The sequence below is a fragment of the Pomacea canaliculata genome, linkage group LG11 (assembly GCF_003073045.1).
Source record: "Pomacea canaliculata isolate SZHN2017 linkage group LG11, ASM307304v1, whole genome shotgun sequence".
In the NCBI taxonomy this organism is placed as follows: Eukaryota; Metazoa; Mollusca; class Gastropoda; order Architaenioglossa; family Ampullariidae; genus Pomacea; species Pomacea canaliculata.
Genome location: NC_037600.1, coordinates 19,018,926 through 19,034,614, shown reverse-complemented (window position 1 = coordinate 19,034,614; position 15,689 = coordinate 19,018,926). Strand labels below are relative to the sequence as shown.

At 43.9% G+C, this 15,689-nt stretch overlaps 1 protein-coding gene across 1 annotated transcript; it reads right to left on the bottom strand.

The window, feature by feature from the left end:
• Positions 1–5,617: 5,617 nt before the first annotated feature.
• LOC112575360 lies at positions 5,618–9,581 on the bottom strand. Its single transcript, XM_025257141.1, has 2 exons — positions 8,957–9,581; positions 5,618–6,340 (listed from the first exon to the last, which is right to left on the bottom strand). The coding sequence occupies exons 1-2, from the start codon at positions 9,161–9,163 to the stop codon at positions 6,152–6,154; spliced, it is 396 nt and encodes a 131-aa protein (XP_025112926.1). The 5' UTR covers positions 9,164–9,581; the 3' UTR covers positions 5,618–6,151.
• Positions 9,582–15,689: the final 6,108 nt, after the last annotated feature.

Below are 15,689 nucleotides of genomic sequence, written 5' to 3'. Positions count from 1 at the left end.
TTGGGAGGAGATGGAGGTGGTGGGGGATAGAGTAGACATCCAAGCACTCAAGTTTCACTTTCTCTTGCATGGTTTTACAATAGGTGATCGACAGGTGAGTGGGGAACCCAGGACCACTCAGGTAGTAAGGCAGGGGTGGGGAACTCTTTTTCATCCAAGGAGTATTTTGATATGTATCATATCATTCAAGGGTTGTACACAATAATCTACTTAAAAAATATCCTGCTGTATTTGGTTAAGATATAGCTTTGCCACAGTGTGTTAAAACTGCCTGGGAATGCTTTTCTCTGAGTCACGACAATCCGCTTTTTCGAAAATAGGTGCGTCTAGACATACAGCGATATTGATTGGTTGTTGTTGTTGTTGTTGTTGTACGCCGTCAGCATCAAAGGACATATTATGGCGGTAATTTTGTTAAAGTTATGATTCTGTCTTGAGGGTGCCGTCAAGATTTTAATATTTTATACTTTTGTCAGTGAAGTTGAAATGGATAATTAAAACAATAGGCGTAAAGAACAAAATTTACTTTAATACAGAGAGTAGATATCGTTAAACCTTAACGCATCTGAGTACTGGTTATATTAACAAGTGGATATTTCATAAATAAGCCAAAAGGTTCAATGTCGGTACTATACTAAAACTTTCAATATAAAAAAAAAAAAAAATGCCAGCGTCGAGAGCATGAATCTGGTCATGCATGCAGCTGTAATCACACAGCTCCTTTGTACAGCTGCCGGAGCTGCCCCAGTTTATAACCCTCAAATCACCTGGTTGCTCTACGTATAAGCTGGAGTATTAGGATTTATGGAGACCGAAGCAGCGAAGCTGCACTTTAGTCAACACCACAGGTAAGAATGAAGCAGTCTACCGAAAGTAATGGGATTAATCTCAAGCCATGTGCACATTATAGCATCAGGATCGAAGCCTGTCATCGTCATGCACAATTTATTTTCCAGAAATGTGTTTTCCCTTAACCCTGAAACTTCATCAAAGTGTTTTATTACACATTATTATTCTTAATATAAAAGGTAAAAGAGTTATATCTATCATCTGATGTTACCGATATATTCATTATTTTATAAAGATAAATATATTTCTACAAGATGGACTTCTTTCATTGCACTTCATTTCCCCTGCCCTCTATTTCACGAAAAGCCCAAGTAATCCCTCCGGAACCTTTAAACTAATACTGCCAAGCTAAGTAAAGCTGGCTTCCTTTGTGCAAACCTAGTTTGATTGAAACCCTTTTTTCTCCCTCTCCTCATCATATTGCTGGGGCTTGTCGGCGGACTGAGCGAGCATGTCGGACATTGTGACAAACATTCCCATAAACAAAGGTTCTTTTTCCCGCCTTGTCGAGTCCAAATACCGGAACAAGCGTTATTTCAGGCAGCCATTGTCTGAATACAATAGCGTCCCTCGTGGGGGGTCTTGAGGTCGCACTTTGTTGACCTAATAATAATTTCTGTTGTCGACCAAAGAATCAAGGCATTTCTTTTGTCTCTGCTCACTATTCTATGTCTGTGCAGCTCTTTCTCTCCTTTTGGTTGTGTGTGTCGGTGATAATTATATATATAAGTGAGAGAGAGAGACACTGAGGGACAAAGCGAGAGATCAGAGCAGCAATCTTATGGTTGTGAAGTTGTGTCAAGGGTTCTCAAACGTGTATAGTATATCATATCCACTTTCAATGTTCTTTTTTTCCCCAAATAACCTTTGTTAGCCCACTCAGTTAAAGTAACAACGGTCAACCTGCCCTCGAGTTGTCGACGACATTGCCATTGCCAACGCCTACCTCTCGTCTCCTTCTGCGGGTTTTGTGATTTAAACATTCTCCTTGGAGAATGAGCACAGAAAGGACAAGACAGTTCTTTTGAAAACTTGATAGGTGGGATATTTTAATAACTGCACGATTTGTATTCCTGCTTGCGTGGTTCAAAGCCTCTGCGGTTCTTTCCTCTCCTTTTTTCATTTGCATTTCAGAAATAGTAACAGACGTACTAGGACAGGTCAGGTGCAAAAAAAGGTGCCAAGCTAAAATTAAAGTACCCCATGATTTGTTTTGAACACTTTGTCTCAACACCATCCATCAAACACAAATGTTATCATCAGGCTAGGGTAGAGACATGAAGAAGGTCTGCTATTCATAAATAAAGGGTAACTTTGGCGGGTATCTGTTCTGATATAAAGTGTGGCGAGTTCACGATTTTAGATAGTTTATGTATACTTATCAGTGATTTGTAATGGTGAGTAGAATGTAGGCAGAGGTGCAAGAAAGGGGCATCTGAAAAGTTCCAAGACTAACCCTGCCCTCCCCCTTATAAAAACTTCAAAAGGAAAGACAATTTTTTTTCAACAAGCTACAGCTTTACTCTACTCGACACAAGTTATTATTTTAAAAAATCATGAAAGGAGAGTCTGGCTAAGTTTAAAAAGGACTTGATCACGTGTGACATCACGTGTGAATTTCGTCGCAGATGACAGATTGTGTGGTAGAGAATTAGTGTCATGTGTTGTGGTATTATATGTATTTTAGTGGCGACTGCAAGCTGGCTGTAGACTACAAGTGCTGATTACACAGACACTGGTGGCCACAAGCACTGATCATATAGACATGACTGGTATTTAAGGCTAAAGATTGTAGGTTAAACAGACCCCCTTGGTGTTACCTTGATGATGTGTTCAGTCAGTTCTGACTGCAAACACCATAGGTAGGTCTGTTGGTCTGTTTGTCTGTGTGCTGCTTGCGCGGTGTGTGCGTGCGTGCAAGATTGTGTGTTTGTGTGTGTATGAGAGAGAGAGATTCTTATGAAGTTTAACTCACACTCAAGAATTGAACTACCCTACACCAAAATCCAGTTTTATAGTATTAAAGAAAATAAAATAAAAATTATGATTAACAAAAGTGATTAATTTTCACAAGGAATTGCTGAATAATACAGGCTAAAAAGTCTATTTGAAAACGAACGCGAACACCAGTAACCGTGTTTTAGGCTTTATCTTGTTTATTTGTGGAATTCCTACTGTTTAAACAAATTTCTGTTATAAAACTGTCTTTCTATGAAGTAGTGCTTTACACTTTAGCAGTGTATTGATTACAGATGTTAATACTACCTATTACTCTTGTGATTAGACAATTGTTTGTAGTGACATATTTTTAGCATTGCCTTATTATTAAACAGCAGCTTGCTTGCACTGATATATAAAACTGACTTAATATTTAATAGAATCTTGCTTGTGCTCTCATGTTTCTAATATTGGCTTGCTATTAAGCAGTGCCTTATCTTTGCACTGAAATATTTTTAGCACTACCTTACTTGCAATGCCATATTTGTCACATGGCCTTTCTTGTACTACCATACTTCTAACATTGCCTTGCTTGTACTGCCATACTTCTAACATTACCTTGCTTGTACTGCCATACTTCTAACATTGCCTTGCTTGTACTGCCATACTTCTAACATTGCCTTGCTTGTACTGCCATACTTCTAACATTACCTTGCTTGTACTGCCATACTTCTAACATGGCCTTGCTTGTACTGCCATACTTCTAACATTACCTTGCTTGTACTGCCATACTTCTAACATTGCCTTGCTTGTACTGCCATACTTCTAACATTACCTTGCTTGTACTGCCATACTTCTAACATGGCCTTGCTTTAAACCAGTGTCTTGCTTGAACTGCCATATTTCTAACATTACCTTGCTTGTACTACCATACTTTTAACAATGCCTCTCTTGTACTACCATACTTCTAACACTGCCTTGCTTTAAACCAGTGTCTTGCTTGAACTGCCATATGTCTAACAATGCCTCTCTTGTACTGCAATACTTCTAAAATTACCTTGCTTGGCCTTGCTTGTACTGCCATACTTCTAACATTACCTTGCTTGTACTGCCATACTTCTAACACTGCCTTGCTTGTACTGCCATACTTCTAACATTACCTTCATTGTACTGCCAGACTTCTAACATTACCTTGCTTGTACTGCCATACTTCTAACACTGCCTTGCTTGTACTGCCATACTTCTAACACTGCCTCTCTTTGAACCACTGCCATGCTTGCACCACCATATTTCTAACCCTGCCTTCTCTCTCTCCACGTGCCACACTTTGCTTGACAAGCGTGAAGGAAGAACTCGAGAGAAAAATCTATGCACCATTTTCAGGCATTACTTACCCACGCCGGCCAGGCAGCTCTGTAGGTGTATATTGTGTGCTAAGCTCGGGTAGTGCCACCAGGGGGCGTGGTGGCGGTGCTGGCGCTATTCACCAGAGCACGGGCTAATAACGGGTGGCTATTCTGGGTGCCCCGGCGTAAGCTTAGACGGGATAACGGCTCTTGGCTCTCAATAGCAGGATAGACCTCGGCGAAAGGTTGGGAATGTAATAAAAGGCGAGAGAAGTTTTTTTTCAAGACAGATGGCTGAGGGGTGAAAGAAACAGAACACTGATCTAACCCACTTTTCTCTCCTTCCAGACGTATCTCATTTACACGTCAGCTGCTGTCGTCGAGGGCTTTGCGTCACAGACATAAACGGCTTCACAGTTACACCTTTTGGTGTAAACATAATTCCTTTTCAGCTTGTGTAGTGTTCGGTACAGTCAGAGAGTAAAAAAAAAAAAGAAAAGAAACGAAGGGAGCAACAAAAGCTTTAGGGACAAACATAAAGCTCTCTCCTACCTGGTGGGCCTTTGAAACCTTGAGAGGAATGTTCTGGGTAGACTTATCTTTATTACATTTCTCTCTAGTCACCTTACCCTAATCTTATTTTAGCTGTTACACACACTGAGTGTTCGCGTGAGAGAGTGCGTGTATTAACTTCTTTTCGATGTAAAGCTACCTCTAAAAGTAGAAAGCCAACAATCCCAGACTGGATTTCCTTGGCATGTTTGTGTTGTAAAGGCCAACACAGACGCATTGTTCCTCAGGGAAATCAGCCATCTCCGGTAGGTCAGGTAAGCAGGTGATGCTGACATGAGGTCATGAGGTCAGGCAAAGGGGTCGCACATTACTCCAGGACAAGACTGCCACCGACACTAAATGGGCAAGCTGTCATTTGTTCCGTGGCGGAGACCCCACGTGAACCTTTTCATAAAGATTGGAAACGGAAAACAGACTGGTAGACAGGTGGGTTCTGGGAGAGGGTAGGCGGGGTCAGTCGTTCTCCAAACACTTGTCACCTTTTCTCTCTGGAAGACACCAGGGCTGCGCCACTTGACTCTGTCTCGTGGGAGAGAACTGGTTAAGAACTTGCTTTCCCACACAACAAACAAACAAAATAAACCAGCATTTTATGCACACACATTCTACCTGAGCTGTTTATCTCTTCAACCTCTCTGACAGCTGTAACCTAAAGGTGAATGCGAAGAATAAACAACTCGTTTTATACTGCAATGAACCAGCAAAGTTGATTTTTGTTTACCTGGATTTCTCCCAACGCTCCCTAGTCCAAACACATGCAATAGGCCAGTTGCTAATAAACATCTGTCTTGAAGACTTTTGTACCCACAATATATTTATCGCCGACTGAATACATCACAGCCAACTACAACATTGTATTTTGTTGCTATAGAGGCAGGTACCTTACCACCTCATCAGCACTCAACTCGGCATTCTCAGAGTTCCGTTTATTATTTCAAGAGATGCTCTTCAGAGAGAACAATGAAATGAAAGGAAAAAAAAAAAAGGAATTATTTACACATGCGTCTGTCGAACAGTTGAAACAAACTAATCTTTGAGGTTACGGAAATCTATTAAATATTTACAGAGGATCGTTGCCAAACACCATTCACCCCTTTTCTCCAATTGTCTTTCGAGATACCTCTACATTTGATCTACACGCACTCATCTATTATACACCTGTTGTCTCGAGGTCAAAGGTCCTCGCACAGGTGAGTTCAACTACCACGCAGAAAAAAAAAGCGCCGGACACAGACAGTGATCCGATGGTCTGAATACAAAGTGTCTGTTCATCGTCGTTATCACAAGAATATCGTCAGGGATGGTTTTTACCTGCACGAGGAAACACCTGACAGTGGCAGAGTTCACATCCTTCAACAGAGGTGGGGGTTGTGGGAGTTAGGGGGGTAGGGGGGGGGGTCACAACACGTCTGTCCAGAGACCGTTGCTATGGCGACACAAGGTATTTAGGACTTGTCGAAAATCTCGTGGGTCTGCAGTTCTCGCTCGTTCTCGATGGCTCTGGTGTGGCGGATGTAGCGAGCTTTGCTGGCCTCAGCGTAGGATGTGTTGAAGTCCGGCATCTTGTGCACTGTGCGTAATGACCCGTCGGGGTTGTAGTAGTCGGGGTCGAAGGGCACGCTTTCAATTATATCCTGCAAGAAATAAAAGATAATTTGTTCGTGACCCAGACATCAATTCGATTTCATTTTTAAATACCAGTATATTTCATTATTCATTCTCTATTTCACCATGGATGTGTATAGGTGGATTGCTGTCTGTCTGCCGAGACCAACGCTTAGCCTCTTGCAAAGTTCTCCGCTGTTAGTCTCGGCGAGCCTAAACTATGAAAGTGACTAAACCGGAAGCTTTATATACACCTGCCTCGTTTTAGTAGTTAACTAAAAATTAAGTCTGCCAGCAGTCCAGTCATACAAGTTCGTGATTTCACAGAGCTATAAAAATGAAGCACACTTCTGTCAAATTAATGGGCTGAGCGAGATGCCATCAAAGAGTTCAAGAACACTGACGTCAGGATTGTACATGGACGTGGTTATGATGTTGAGGCTACAGCCAATGGGTCCACAAGTTAATCAGACGTATCTGTGGACATTCATGACGTCACGAGTGGTTTGAAAATATTTTAACTCTCGTAAGCCTTTAATTAATTAGTGAATGGCTTAAAAATGTACAGTTTTAAAGTAGGATTTTCATCTCCAATGGTAGAAATTCATCTCATGCCAGACAAAAACAGTCTGCAACTTCGAGGGCAGAAAAAAAGAAAGCTTGCTATCGCACAGATTAGCAGACCCTGATTTTCTCACTGGCTTATGACTATCACACCATAACATAACTCGAATGAGTAGATTGGCTTTGGTAGGCACGGAGTGAGATCATTCTACTTGATTCTGGTCTTTTGCTTCTGATTAGGTTTATGTGCACTCGGAACACAATAAATCACTAGGTCATTAGGAAACCACTTGAAGATAGAACACCAATATTCATAAAACAGACAGCCATTCTTGAACTTTTATTGTTTCCTGCTGGTTTTGTCCGCACCACAAGGCATTCCCCTTAAGAAGAGTAGTGATCAGTAAGTTAACTTTCTTTAAGAGACTTCACTTCATGCGTATCCTTTGAAAAGGAAGTTAAACAATAGCTGATTTCGAGCCTGAACCTCTCTCAAGTGACCATTTGGCGATAAAACTATCCACTCGAAAGTTCCATATTTAGGAACGTTAGCGATCTCTTTTCTTTTCTCTCTCTCACTTTTCACACACTCTCTTTCGCAAAGGCGCTCATTTGCTTATCGAAACTTCAGTTACTTTAAATACAAGAACTAGTCTTTATATATAGTTGACGTGTGCTTCGAAGCACAATGCCTGTCCTGGGAGAAAAAGGCATCATTCAGCAGTTTACTCCAAGTTCCAAGATTTCAGCTTATGTGGTTTCGTGTGCACCTGTAATACCGACCTATCCTTGGTTACAGACTTCTCTCATGGTAAGCATAAAACAAAACTCCTCCATTTGGAAACTTTTCTACAAATGTATCGGATTTGAATAAAAATGAAATGAGAGAAGCAGCAATATTTTTTTATTATGACTGAGTACAGTTCAGTACAAGATGCTGTTTTCGCCAAATGGTGGTGGTAGGGGGGTGTACTCCTTTCCTTTCTCGGGGTACAGTCATGCAAACATCACCATGCACAGAAGGAAGACAAGCTTGTGACGTCACGGTTGTCCACATACACTACTTCAGCCTACTTACAGCCACGAGGGACAACGAGGAGTATAAGGAGAACGAGACACGAGACATAACTAAGTGTATAAGGACGATATAACTAGGAGTGTAAGGAGGACGACAATGAGACATGACTAGAATTATAGGGAGGACGACAATAAGACATAATTAGGAGCGTGAAAAGGACAAGATATAACTAGGAGTTTGAGGAGGAGGAGGAGAAGGAGGAGAAGGAGACACGAGTAGAAGTGTAAGGACGACGACAATGAAACATTAGTAGGAGTATAAGGAGGAGGAAACACGACTAGGAGTATAAAGAGGAGAATTCAGATAACAAGAGTTAGCTCTAAGGTCCTTGTCAGCTGTGGAGATGTCTAATGTTGTCTCGGCTACAGCATGCTCTTCAGTCTCGGTAGCCAAACACATTACAGACGAAAATCTCTCTATTAAGCTAAAATGATTAGATTCTCCATTGTACTGCTGTGTACCGATATTCGTGTTTGGTCGCTTGTCCTGTGTACGAGCTGGATATCCGGGTACTTGGCTGTTCGATTGGTCTTGTTTAGAAATACCGCCTGCCGACGCCGACAGCTGTTGACTTCTGCTTCTCTGGCACAACAGTCGCCGTGAGATTTACGATAACACCACCGCCAGCTCTCCCTCTGAAGTGTCCAACTATCACACGGGACCAACTGTTTCTTTCCTAGCTCCCACAATGAGGATCTTTGTAACGACAACAACAACAGTACAAGCCACCATAAGACTTCAGCACAAAGCCGAGGGAAGGAGGATACCCAGCAGGACTTCCATGATCCTTCCACCCCCGTCTTTCTGATATACAGGGTACTTGGTGCAGACGTGGGTGTCTTCATTAACTTTCCGTTTCTGCAGGGCAGGGAGAGAATGACATGGATGGAATGAAGAGCTTTTAGGGGGAGGAGACAAAAGAGTTAAAGAATTCAACAAAAGTTGTGCAGTTCGTCATTGGAGGAGAAAGTTGAGTTAGGAGCAGGACAACCAGCGGACTCACCTTGCCAGTTCGCGACTTTCTAGAAGTCTTCTCATCAACCTGGGGGTTGATCCCCGCTTGTGCAGACGGGGCGCTGATCCCCACAGGTGGGGCAGGTACCTCCGATATCCGTCTTCCCCGCTCGCTGGGGGGAGGGGCTCCCATGGTGTAGACAGGTTGCGAGTTGCGACGGGATGTGACGGTGTACCCCGGGGGTCGAGAAGCCATGTTGTAGAGTAAATAATTCCGTGGGACGCACGGTCTACCGTGTGGCGGTGCTTGAGCCTGACGGCTCGGTTATTGATTCGCACCTGTCCGTTACGTACCTGCTTCCAGATCAGACACTTCCGCTCCTCTAACACTTTCTCTGGCGTGGACAGTGGACAGTGGACAGTGGACAGCAAAGAATAGTTAAAGTCGTGGACGTTGGCCAATGCACTCAGCTGAGTTTGTGGAGGCACCCGGTGTGGACAGTTGGGTACCAGTCGTGCGTGTGGAGGCGGGTGGTGAAAGTCAAGTTACCTGGAGTTGACGAGAGAGACGTGTCAATACTCCCCTCCGCTCACACGCACGACACTCGCCAAAGCCGCCGGTACCCGCCCCCCTCCTCCACTTGCTGCGCTTGTCGTCTGCTGGCCGGCTACGTCACGTGCTTGTTTGCAACTGGTCTCGCCAACACCTGGGCTCAGTAAACATAGTTGCATGCACGCTACCCCTGTGTTGATCCTTCTACAAAGCGAGGGTAGGGACGGGATTAGTCAACCTAACTTGGGTAGAGGTAAACAGCCGGGAGGATCTGGTAATCCCCGAATCGAATGTTTCCGAGACATATTTTTACTATCTCACCGTATGAAGAACCGTATCACTCTTAGCCATGTCCACCATGCTCCCTTATCTATTTTCCCTCTGTATGTTCTGAATGATGGGAAGGAGTTTAACTTATTCTTGTTGGTGACACCTGTTGAAACTGTTACCTAAGCGAAAGGACACACATCCTTTTATTACCTCTTTTCCCCAAATCTCAAAATTCTCTCTTTACAGCTGAAGTGTACCAAAACAGATGTCAGAGATACTGGAAACAATGGGATATGAATGATAATTTTGGTATAATCGTCAGACCTGAAGACTGAATATGATTGTATTCAGTAAACCACAACAGCTCCAAGTCAGCCTAGTTTTTAGACCCTCTGTTTCAGAGAAATGCGCACTGAACAATCGCACTTCAAACACACTCTTACATTTTTAACATCCTTAAAAGTCCAGATGACAGGGCTGCTTCCTGCTCAAAATCACTTCAGAAAATAAAGGTCATTGATAACAGATAGGAGAAAAAATAACTTTAAGTACAAGGAAGTAGAATGCTTTCATGGTAGGAAAAAAGGATATAAGGTAAATATATTTTAAAGAAAATAATTAATTTTTGTACCAGAGTAAATGAATGATAAAAATAATGAGCCAATCAAAAAGCGTATAAGAAAGTCACGTAACAGCGAGACTTTATTTATTTGTCTTGTATTTTTTTCTAGGTGTATCATTTGACCCTTGTTGGTTACGGCAAAAAAATCTGGAAGACAAAGCATGGTCAAATGATGGTCATAACCCTTCCATAGAAAGGAAATAGCAAACAGATCCAAAACTACAGAACATTAAGCCTAATCATCCACCCAAGTAATCTGAAAGCAAACCAGCTGACACCATTGCCAAGCAGGCACTTGACTGGAGGCCTCAGGGGAAGAGGAGAGTTGGGAGACCGAAGCAGACTTGGAAAAGAACAGTAGAGAGCGAAGCAAAGGACGAGGGAGACTGCCCTAAACCGGGTCCGGTGGCGAGGTGTTGTTGAGGCCCTATGGTCATCCCTGAGTAACAAGGACTAAACTAAACTAACGAACAGGAATTATTAATAATAACATAATAAATAACTAATTAATAAATAACATAATTAATACCAGCTTTTAAATTGCAGGTCTAGAGATTTAGTTATTTACAGATTAATCACGAATCACAATGAATTAACATACATCTTCATCATGATCGCGTCAACGACCAGCAGCAGTGGTCATAATGGAGAGGATTTGGTGAGCGGCACCATCAGGATTGTTACACAGACTGTACAAGTCTGTTGTAGTTCCTGTCATAACGTGGCTTCTACTTCCGGTAGGAGGATACAGTCACTTGAAATCTGAGTGCCGGAGGAGACCGCTCCGAATCTCGTACAAGGAGCGCAAAGCCGATACCTTTGAAGGTAAAGGTACCACGGACACCAGAAACCTTTTTTTCACAGCAGTCAAGGGCGTAAACTTGTTTGGTTCGGCCACGTGACCCGGCAAGACGCTTTAAGTCCATCTTTCGAGGGATGGGAGTGCTCTGTATAGCTGGACAGATGAAGGACTGGTTGGCAAAAGGGAAGAAGTGGACTGGTCGTGCAAGACCTGTTCACCATGTTCAGGATAGTTGTTAGGTGGCAAACATTGTCCAGGTATACCCCGGACGACCACTGGCAGCGAACCAGCATAACCACTCATCAGGTACTGTGTGTATGTATGTAAACAATTTATCAAAGGTCAACATACTTAGCTTGAAATTACAAATAAACAATAGATACATAACAAATAAGCAAACAAAGAGGAGAGAGTAGCATCAGTGCTCAGCTCCTCTCTACTCCACGCTGGCGCCTGGGACAAACAGGACTTTAACGAAATCGAAACTTCTAGAACAAACTCTCTCTCTATATATATAGTAGAAGCCAGAAGTATTGGCTGCTTGATCCAACTCAAAGATGTCTTTCTTTGGCAGCAGGCATGAAGTATTTACCGTCTATCTCTAGTGTTTAATAAGCTTCTCCACCGCTAGTTACTGGCTCGTAGATGGCTGCGCGCGCACCCTTAACAAATGTTTAATGGGGGAGAGAACAGGTTGCTGGGTTTTGTCTTATTCTAGTGCTTAAATGTCTTTAGTGTCAATACCGAGAAGCTTTGATAGTTCTTTAAACACCTTGAACAGTACTTAAAGTATACTTTAATCGGCGGGAGTCATGTTGCTGGGATTCGCATGATGTTTATTCTTCCAGGAGGTATACTCAAGGGGTTACAATAAGCTTTCTTTCATATTAAAGATTACGGAGAGGTTACAGAATGTTGTTCCGCCTTGACAGAAGTCGTTAGTCTACCCATTTCTTCAAACTTCTTTTACGAGAAAACAGTTAATCTTACAGGGAGAGCTACTGAGCCAAGCTCTTGGCCTCTCTCTCTCATACACAAAGTTGAATTTGCTTCCTTTCTCACTCATGAGTCTGCAGCTCAATGGTGGGCGAGGAGACTGAGTGCACACTCACAGGTTTATGAGGCAGGAAATACTCACGAAGTGGAGATTTATTTCTGTCTGTAAGAGTTCTGACCGCTTGACCACCAAACGAGGATGATGGCACTCTCACTTTATAAATATATTCTTCTTCTTCTTCTTTCCTATACGCCCCCAGTGGAGCATAGGGCCGCAACCACACGCCGCCATCGGACCCTGTCCTGGGCGTCCCTTTCCAGCTGGCACCATGTCATGCCAGCTGTCTCTGCCTCTCTGTGGACTGATCTCCTCCACGTCTGTCTGGGTCTCCCAACCTTACGCCTCCCCTGTGGGTTCCAGCCCAGAGCCTGTCGCGTTAAATTGTCGGCTGGCTTTCGTAGGGTGTGGCCAATCCAGCCCCACTTCCGCTTCTTGATGTCTAGGCTGGCAGGGTTTTGGTTGGCTCTCTCCCACAGGTCCGCATTGGAGATCTTCTCAGGCCATCGGATGTTAAAGATGCGGCGCAGACAGTTGTTGATAAATGTCTGTATCTTGTTGGTGATGGCATTTGTCACCCGCCATGTCTCAGATCCATACAGAAGGACTGACTTGACATTGGTATTATAGATGCGGATCTTGGTGTGTAGAGACAAAGCCTTGGAGTTCCAGATAGGTCTTAGGGTGTGGAATGTAAGCCTGGCTTTGTTTATTCGGCTTCTGACATCGTCATCTGTACCTCCGTCTTTGCTGCTGACTATGCTGCCAAGGTAGGTGAAACGGTCAGACTCTGTAATACATTCTCCATGTAGTTGGAGTGGGGCTTCTTGCTTTGTGTTGATCCGCATTACCTCCGTCTTCTTGATGTTGATGGTCAGGCCAGTCATTGCTGCTTCTTCTGCAAGCCGAGTGAGCTTTGTCTGTGCGTGTTGTTGATTGTGGGACAACAGGCTGATGTCATCCGCATAGTCAAGATCCTCGAGCTGTCTGGCGAAGGTCCACTGAACGCCCGTGTTGCTGTTAGAGGTTGTTCTCCTCATGATCCAGTCTATGACGATCAGGAATATTGTTGGTGAGAGCAGACAACCTTGCCTCACTCCAGTCCTCACTGCGAAGGGGTCAGACAGTTTTCCCTTGTGTAGCACCCGGCATGTCGAGTTCTCATACAACTGCTGGATGATGGCAATGAACTTTGGTGGAAATCCATAGTGCCGCATTAGTTCCCAGATGGTTTCCCTGTCTACGGAGTCAAAGGCCTTCTCAAAATCTACAAAGGTTATGTATAGTGGTGACTGCCATTCGATGGACTGTTCGATAATAATTCGCAGAGTAGCTATTTGGTCGGTACATGATTTTCCCTGCCGAAAGCCTGCCTGTTCTTGCCTAAGTCTCTTATCTAGGGCAGTTTTCAGTCGCTCCAGGATGATTTTGGTCAACACCTTGCTTGGAATGGACAACAGCGTAATCCCCCGCCAATTGCTGCACTGTGTCAGGTCACCTTTTTTGGGTAACTTCACTAGGTAGCCAAGCTTCCAGTCTACTGGAACTTGCTCCTGTTCCCAAATTTTCTTCAGCAGGGGATGCAGCATCTCTGCTGCGGCTGTTGGGTCTGCCTTGAGTGCTTCTGCAGGAATGCCATCTGGGCCTGCCGCCTTGCCAGAATTCAAGGACTTGATGGCTTCGATGATTTCTGTCTTGGTTGGCGGGTTGGTATCTACTTGGAGCTGTTCTGCAGCTGGGGGAATGTCCAAAGTGTTTGTTGGTGGTGGTCGGTTAAGTATTTCATCAAAATGTTCCACCCATCGTGATCTTTGTTCTGCATCCCCGGTGATGACGCTGCCATCCTTATTCTTTATTGGTCTGCATGCATTGGTGTTTTTCTTTCCTGACAGAATTCGTGTAATTTCGTATAGTCTCTTTGTGTTATTTCTCAAAACTGCTTGTTCTGCCTCTTCTGCCATCCTGTGTGCGAACTGTCTCTTGTCGTCCCTTGCGTTCTTCTTCACTTCCTTGTTTATCTCCCAGTATTTTGCTCTAAGCTCATCCTTTTCCTGCTGGTCTTGACATTGGTTGATCTTCTGCTTCAGCTCTTTCCTTTTCTCTATCTTTTGCCAGGTCCCTAAAGTCAGCCATTCCTTATGCTGTTTACCTTTTTTCCCCAGAACGTGTGTGCAGGCATTCTTCCAGGTCTCTTGTAATCCTGTCCAGTGGTTAGCCACTGTTTCTTCCAGGAGTCCTTCCAGTGTAGCAAATCTGTTTTTAACTTCGCAGTTGAACTCATTTTGCTTTTTACGGTCTCTAAGAAACTGCACATTGAATTTGTGGTGCGGTCTGTCTGATGTGTCGTGGAAAGACTTCAGCTTTATCTTCATGGTTGCCACAAGCAAGTGGTGGTCTGTGGCTACATCTGCACCTCGCTTTACTCTGACATCCAGCAGGCTTCTTCTAAACTGGCGATTAATGGTGATGTGATCGATCTGGTTTTCTGTATGTCCATCTGGCGAAGTCCAGGTGGTTTTGTGGATGGTTTTGTGTGGAAAAACTGTGCCTCCAATTACAAGGTCGTTGAACAGGCAGAAGTCTGTGAGCAGCTCCCCATTTTCGTTGCAGTTGCCCACACCGTGCTTACCCATGACGTGTTCTTTGTCTTTGTTGTCATTTCCAACTTTGGCATTCATGTCGCCCATTATGATCTTCAGGTCTCGTTTTGGAGTACGAACAACCAGTGCTTGTAGGGAGTTGTAAAAGTCTTCTTTTTCCTCATCGGTAGCTGCGTTGGTAGGTGCATAGCACTGGATTATTGTGATCTTTCTCCCTTTGGAGTTAAACCTGGCTGACATTATTCTTGGGGAGACTGGTTCCCATGCTACCAGTGCTCTTGCGGCCTCTGGTGTCATGAGCACTGCAACTCCTTGTGTGTGTTCATGGTCAAGGTCGTCATGTCCGGAGTAGAGAACAGTCTCCCCTGACGAAAGTCTGGTCTGACCGTTGCCATTCCACCTTGTCTCGCACAGGCCGAGGAGCTTGATGTTATAGTTTTTCATCTCCCGTGCTATCTGAGCTGCTTTTCCACTCTCGTTTAGGGTTCGGATATTCCAGGTCCCTATCCTGGTTTTTGCCTTGGCCGTGAGAAGATGGGTCGGCGAGCTGGCTTCCCGAGGGCTTTCACCAGCACGCGTCATAAGCCCCTCCGAAGAGGAATCTTCCAGTCGAGGCTCCAAATTTACAGTTATTGTGCTTGCGGTTTCTGTAACAATAACTTTTTTACATGGTCAGGTTGTTAGCCCAACCACAACCTAATTTACCTCTAGGTGAGGTGTCCACCTTCGTCGCCTCTTACGACACGCCTGGCTGGATGGCTGAGTGACCCTATTCTTACAGTGCTTGCTAGGCAAGCATACATACCCCGGGGTCACACAGGGGGTATACGGTGGTAATTAATTATATTAAGTATGGACGGATGGACGGAAAGGGCAACAAT

Coding starts and splice junctions, on each gene's coding strand:
- LOC112575360 (XM_025257141.1), bottom strand. CDS start 9,163: ATGGCTTCTCGACCCCCGGGGTACACCGTCACATCCCGTCGCAACTCG. Junction 6,341..8,956: donor GAAAGTCGCGAACTGGCAAG/GTGAGTCCGCTG, acceptor TATTTCTTGCAG/GATATAATTGAAAGCGTGCC.